Source organism: Micropterus dolomieu, linkage group LG06 (genome assembly GCF_021292245.1).
Source record: "Micropterus dolomieu isolate WLL.071019.BEF.003 ecotype Adirondacks linkage group LG06, ASM2129224v1, whole genome shotgun sequence".
NCBI lineage: Eukaryota > Metazoa > Chordata > Actinopteri > Centrarchiformes > Centrarchidae > Micropterus > Micropterus dolomieu.
In genome coordinates, this window is record NC_060155.1 from 29241353 (window position 1) to 29248638 (window position 7286).

Here is a 7286-nt window from a genome sequence, read left to right on the forward strand (position 1 = left end):
CGGGATCAAAACATTAGTTGACTGCTGAAAAAAGGTCCCATGAAGAAGTGAAGACCTTCCACAGGAGGCAGTTGGAGTTTCCTGTCAGGCAAACATGTGTTTCTGTCGTCCTGCTGGGACCATGAACCTCAAACTCCAGATTTTAGGAAGTTAAAATACTTTTCTGGCTTTTTGATATTTTTATTCTTTTTATTATCTTTTGTTGTATGTAAACATCAACGGTCAGTGTGTTTACCCATCTTTACTGCAGACATTTAGCCCGTGGAAATTCTAACCAGTAGCACAAACAGTGTTGTGATCAGACCCGGTCGAGTTTCACCTCTAGTTTAGTTACGACCCCCCACAGCAGCGGCGGCTCCTGGCCTCGTCCAATCAGACGGTAACAGGAGCCCGACAGGTGAGTGTAGGAGATGTTCTGATGGAGAGAAACTGCAGGACCAGAGGCTGAAACTCAGTGTGTCAGGGAGGACGTGAACACGTTTTTTATCACTGACAGATGCGTGTTTGTCGTTCACGTTCGTCACAATGACTCTGTGTTCACAGCTGAGCGGGTTTAGTTTCCCGACCAACAACTTAAACCCTCTCTGTGTCTGTTTCAGCATACTCCCAGCACATGGAGAACCATATCAGCCCCCCCAACTTCCTGGCTCAGACCCTCCCCCCGCCAGCGTCTTCGGGACGCTACTCCCCGACGCCGAAGAGCATGCTGGGAGAAGACGACGTCACACGGTGAGTCAGAGGCTCCTCAACCAATCAGTCTAGCAAATAACTAATTACTGCGTGATGAAACTGGTTGTTGTGGTTTCAGAATAAATGTACTTTAACAGAATAAAGCATTATTAACCTTTTAAACTCTGAGATAGAAATGGACCGCCAGTGCCTACAGTGTTTATTTTTGTTTATTGTGATGTCATTTCCTGGAGTATCGTCAGTTACTTCATATCTGTACAAGCTAAGCTAAAAGGTTATGTAACTCAATTAACTTCAAGACTTGAGAAATGTGTTCAACTTGTGCCATAAATAAACATGAATACCATCAGAACAGATTGATCCTACAGAAGTAGAAACATTTATAGCTATTTGAACTATTTACCTTTTCTCAAGTGTTTGAGATTTATGTAAATCTATTCTGAGCAGAGTGCAAATGTTCAGTTGAACCATCCTAAACTACTGACTTAGTGTTTCTCTCAAAGCATCAGCTCTCCGGCTAATATAGTTTTTATTTTACGTTGAAACGGGATCATGCAAAGAAAGATGTCCCGTGGTCGGGTCAAAGGGTTAAAGAACAAACCCAACTTTAAGATACATTTAGTTTCCTTTATAGAGACCTGACACTTAATGACATTAAAATAATTTACTTTGATTGATGTTAAACTGTTTTTATATTTTCTTAACTGTAAATAAAACCTTGTTTAATCTACTTGATAAATGTGCGGAGGAGGTAGTAGCTCAGCCCTGAGTAGTGTCTGCAGGTCTCCCTCTCAGGTCATGTGCCTGATCCAGTAAGACATCAGCCTGCATGTTGTCATTAATGGTTAAATTCTTCTAAATTAGCTGGTTAAAATTAGGTTGTGGTTTCTGTGGAGCAAGCACAGCTGCTCTGCCCTCTGCTGGTTTAAACCTGCAGTTACACTCAAGTTATCACTCCAGTTTATTACAGTTTTTATTTGTGAGGGATCAAATACAGCGGCATCAATCTCACATGAGGAGAAGAGATGCTTTGGAACAGATTTAGCTACTGGCTAATTTCTCCAGTCCCTGGGCAGGTCTACAAAAACACTAATACAAATACAAATCCTGGCCATTACTACGGAAATCTATACGTTTCCAAACTTTCAAACTCAGGGAGATGGTTGCATAACAGACTTCCCACTGGGCCTGGAAAACAGTTGACCAATTTATAGTCATGGAAAATGAGAGAAATGGTAAAATGTCCTGGAAAGTCTTGTGTTGTCCTGGAAATTTATTTTCACATTATGTAGTTTGTGGCTGTGGTTGGATAACATTAATAAAAGTGACCAAAACTCATTTTTTTATCCTCCAAAGGTAAATATTCGTCACTGTGGTGGTTTTTATTAAGTTTAAAGATTAATGTTTTCTTCTCAACTTGTTTTAAACAGTTAGCTAACGTTAAATCTGTAAACAGTTCAGCTAAGTAAAGCGCTTTCCAAGCAAAGAACACAACGGGCTTTCCAACAGAAAGAAAAAATACAATATCAATACTTAAATCATATCAAACAGGGCAAGGTCAACTTGTCATATTTTCTACACATGTAATAGATGATTTCATGGATCAGTTCTAGCCTCAGACTGTCCTGGAAAAGTCCTGGAAAATGATCTCTAGGAAAGAGCAGGGACCCTGCAAAGAATTAAATGTCCTTAAAGGAAAAGGCAGAGTCTACTCTCTCCACCAGCAGGTCATGTGACTCTCTTATGGCCTCTTGTTCATCAGGTTTTATTCCACCTGTGAAAAGTGATTTCATGATCTGCTCTGCAGCAGGGAAAGTTTTCACAGTGACACAAACGTGATGCTTTCATCCGACTAATCTGGACCTGTTTATGATGTTTGTGAAGACGTCTGTCATCACATGACAGCACATGTGTTATTATATGTTATCTATTTAATGGCCATACTTATTTTACTGTCTGAGCAGAGTGAATGGAAACGCTTTCCTTCGAGAGAGATTACAGATTTCTTTGTGTGTAACATGCAGTGACAATAAAGGCATTCATCAAACTTCAGCCGGTACATCATCTCTGTCCTCTGAGGTCACATGACAGCAGGATGATTGACGGCTGTGTGTCTGAGGTCACATGACGGCAGGGTGATTGACGGCTGTGTGTCTGAGGTCACATGACGGCAGGGTGATTGACGGCTGTGTGGTCCAACAGGGAGCCCAGGAAGGTGGTGCTGCACAGAGGAGCGACGGGACTGGGCTTCAACATCGTGGGCGGGGAGGACGGAGAGGGCATCTTCATCTCCTTCATCCTCGCTGGAGGACCGGCCGACCTCTGTGGGGAGCTGAGGAAAGGAGACCGACTCGTCTCCGTACGTACACACAAACATGAAACGCACACTGACGTAAAGATCCATGTTGGACACGGGTGGGAGCTTTCAGTCGGCGTCCATGGTCATCGTCTTGTAGAGAACAGTATGATGTCAGCAGCTGACTCTGTGGCGTTTAAACAGAATACATTTCTCCTTTTTAAAAATGGTGGCTAAATTAACTAGTGATGGTCCCAGATGTGTGCAGGTGGGAGAGGTGAGTCATCGTTCAGCCTGCAAACTACATCCAGAAGCTTATGTCTACATGACGATACATTAGTGTTTTCCCTATATGCATTCAGGAGCGCCGCTGCTGAACTGTGACCGCCGCTTCTAAAATTTCCCCCAATCATTTTTATATCAAGGCGCTACGAAGTTTCACTCACACACGATGCGAGCACAGTAACACTCATCGCTCGGCTCGCTTCCTCTCCTCATTCTTCAGACATCTACGTGACAGGCGCCGTTATAACAGCAGCGTAACTCTGAATCAGGAGGCGCGTAGCGAGTGTTTGTGGTTTTGGGAAAGAGAGGACGGAGGTGACTGGAGGAGCTGAGGTTAGTGAAGCTAATTAGTGATTCAGACTAGTCCTTTAAGCCGATGAGGAGACGTTTCTGTTTGGATTTTAAAGTGCAAATAAAATGCAGCTCAGAAGGGAGGAGGTTTCTCATGTTGCCTATTTTTATGTTAATGTCTACAGATAAAAGTCAGAAGCTGTAAAATGAAGACAAACAGTCGTATCTGTAATGATTCTGACCATGACTACTGTGACCACCACCGAAACATTCATCTAAAGCTCACAAAACACTGAAATGAAGCTGTTCTAATGTGCATCACATGCTCATGGACACAAGTGACGCTGCTGAGACGTGTTTTATATTCAGACACACTACGCGCACAAAAACAATTTCACTTCACCTCCGCTGCTACAACTCCAGGGGAAACACTGCGGTACGTAGATAAACAAAGTTATCGGAACGTATTTCCTTGTTTGCAGTCGATGGATCCTGACGTGAGCCCGCCACACATCTGTCATGACTATCACCAGTTAATTCAGCCACCACTTAAACTGTCACACCGTCTGCATAAAGTGCTCCTGGATACTTTCTCCTCACGTGTTTGTGGACAGCAGTTTCCAGTTGACAGAGCTGACAGAGTGTCTGTCTAAAATACTCCCAAACTTTAGACGGATGCAGCAACGCTTCGACATACTAACGTAATCGATTAAGTCGACGAATCGCCCCAGCCCTAGTTGTTGTTATATGGCTATCCAGAGAGCGGAGGAGAAACACACGTCCAACTCAAGGCAGATATCGGATTCAGAAATAAAGGAACAGGACGCTGGAAATCTCAAGAGAATAAATACCAGAAGTAACTTTAGAAGTGGCAGATGTGTTGATATCTGCGTCAGGACGTCCCGTGGTTGTGATGATCGCCACAGGCTCGCCGTCTGTTGCTGTTTGTCGCGGCTCAGAAACTGACAGAAAAGTTTGGTCTCCTCGTGACCTGCAGAATAACCACACCAGATATGTTAGGATCCAATACAGCTAAGCACGATAGCAGATCAATAAATCCCTGCTGTCATTATCTTCGCTGCCATCTTATTTGTAAGGGAGCCTGGAGGGACAATTGAGCGAGGTTCCACTCTCCTTTGTTCGGGAGGGGTTTTATTTTCTGTGTGCTGTTAAAAGGAGAAGTATTAAGTTGGTCATCACCTGTTTATTGTTTCCTTATATAGTTCGGTATATTTTTAGCTGCTCTCTGTCTGTTTGCTGCTGTCTTCAGGTCAACGGGGTGGACCTCCGGAACGCCACTCACGAACAGGCCGCCGCCGCCCTGAAGAACGCCGGGCAGACGGTGACCATCATCGCCCACTACAGACCAGAGGGTGAGCCGCTTGGTTATTAGGATTATTAGGGTCGGAAGCTTCAGGCTCATACAGATATGTTTCCAGGATTGTTTCCAGGATTGTTTGAGGGTCTGGTCCAGGTTCCCACGTGTCCTGGAAAAACCTGGAGTCATGAAAACAAGGACTTTGACTCTGAACTTTGCCTTCCTCTCCAGAGTACAGTCGGTTCGAGGCGAAGATCCACGACCTGAGGGAGCAGATGATGAACAGCAGCATCAGTTCTGGATCCGGATCTTTGCGGACGAGTCAGAAGAGGTCGCTGTACGTCAGGTGAGCAGAGCCGCCGGCGTGGTGAGGTGCTGACGAAGGGAGTCCAAAAATAACTTATTAATGTCATGATGCTTGTGTTTATGAAGTTTGAGACATTTTAAATAATTAAATCGTTTCATTTAGCTAAATTAGCATCTAGTAACGCTTCACATTAAAACTGCTTCACCAACCTGCATGAATCAATTTTTTTAACTTTTTAAAAATATTAAATACATAAGTAATGAATGTAAGATAATTGAATTATTATTATTATTATTATTATTATTATTATTATAATAATGAATTATTATAATATGAGTTCAATGAATTACTTAAACTAAATTGATTGATAATAACTTTGAACTGCATGTATCAGGAATCAAACATTTTTTTAATTAACACAAATATTTAGTCAGTTTAAATTCATTTTAAAAACATCAAAGTGTACTGGAATAATAAATAAAACAGGGTTCACTTGCTGGCCTTTGTTTTCTCTTGGCCTTCGTGTGAGATGTGGTTATAGACGCTCTGGAAAACAATATTCTTGGAAAGTTTGTCACTTCCACTAGATTGTCTAATTAAGTTTTCTTCTGTTTAAAACTGACGAGGAGGTAACAAAGCCTCACCTTTAAGGTTAATTTAATGAACTGATCAGGTGTATGTTTGTCGCGCAGAGCGCTGTTTGACTACGATAAGACCAGAGACTCCGGGCTGCCCAGCCAGGGGCTCAACTTTAAGTTCGGAGACATCCTCCACGTGGTGAACGCCTCCGACGACGAGTGGTGGCAGGCCAGACAGCTGACGTCACAGGGGGAGGTGGAGGAGGTCGGAGTGATCCCCAGCAAGAGACGGTCAGTCGCACAAACGTAGTCTTGTGACTTGTGTGTGTTTTAAGTAACGTGTTGAAGGGCAAGCTCAGTATTTTAGAACCTGGACCTTATGTTCCCATGTGTTTGTGTCTATGTGACTAATTGGGACGACATTGTCTGAAAGCGGTCCAGGACTGAGCGAGCGCGTTGCAGTCGGCAGCAGCGAAACAGGGCTGCAACGTAATCCTCGAGGCTTGACGTTACTATGTCACCTTTACTGAAACTCAAACCCTGCTGACCTTTGACCTTCTTGTCCTCTTTGACCTCAGGGTTGAGAAGAAGGAGAGGGCGAGATTAAAGACGGTGAAGTTCAACGCGAAGTCTCGAGACAGAGGGGTGAGTGTTCTGCAGAAGCAGCAGTGTTTGTAGATATAATACAGGAAGTAACAACTTATCCGCGTTATTCCAAGTCACATGATACCTGAAGCATGGGCGCGACTTCCGGTTATTCCTTCCACTGAACCGGCTCCTTCACACCTTTGAATGAAGGAAGGAAAACATCCAGTACAATATTTGGTTACTTTATTATTTCCTTTGTCAAGCGATGAATAATCTGAAAAGCGTTGAGGCTTATTATAGGTACTTAATTAGTAATAAAGTCGGGCAGGATTATTTAGGATGGGTTAAAACCTTGACTATTGAAGTAGCCAGGTCAGATGTTTTGGTTTTGGGAAGCGATGGAATCGGCACCGTCCCTTTCTGTTTGTGGTTCGTGTTCTACAAGCCGTTGTTTATATTTACATTTAGTCATTTGCCAGACTTCTATCCAAAGTGACTTACATTTTGAGGAACGACATACAAGAATCAACAAAGTGAGAGATCAACAAGTGACAATAGATACTAGTAAGAGCTGTTACCACAAACACGATCAGTGAGGTTAATACCCAGGGAAAGAAGTAAGAGTTAACAAATACTGCAATCAAGACAAGACAATTAGATGAAGACAGAAGAAGAAGAGTGCAGGAAGTGCATGTTAGAGGTGTTATCAGAGGAAGAGTTTTCAGGAGCTTCTTAAAGTTAGAGAGGGACGCCCCTGCTCTGATAGCGTGCGGTAGCGCGTTCCACCATCGTGGTGTCACAGATGAGAATAGCCGGGACTGGGATTGCTTTGTGTGAAGGGATGGCAGAGCCAGGCGGCGTTCGTTGGAGGAGCGTAGCGGCCGAGAAGGAACGTAGGCTTGGATTATGGAGTTTAGGTAGATGGTGCAGACC

The 7286-nt window shown here is 43.4% G+C and overlaps 1 protein-coding gene across 4 annotated transcripts in view; it reads left to right on the forward strand.

The window, feature by feature from the left end:
• Positions 1–6471, forward strand: part of LOC123971865 (discs large homolog 1-like protein) — a 101125-nt gene extending 94654 nt beyond the window's left edge. For all 4 annotated transcript variants that reach the window (XM_046050889.1, XM_046050890.1, XM_046050891.1 and 1 more), the window contains 6 exons: positions 600–729; positions 2893–3049; positions 4833–4935; positions 5112–5226; positions 5880–6056; positions 6344–6471. In XM_046050889.1, the coding sequence (XP_045906845.1) occupies positions 600–729; positions 2893–3049; positions 4833–4935; positions 5112–5226; positions 5880–6056; positions 6344–6443 (782 nt within the window). In that variant the 3' untranslated portion in view covers positions 6444–6471. The remainder of the gene's footprint in view (positions 1–599; positions 730–2892; positions 3050–4832; positions 4936–5111; positions 5227–5879; positions 6057–6343) is intronic.
• Positions 6472–7286: the final 815 nt, after the last annotated feature.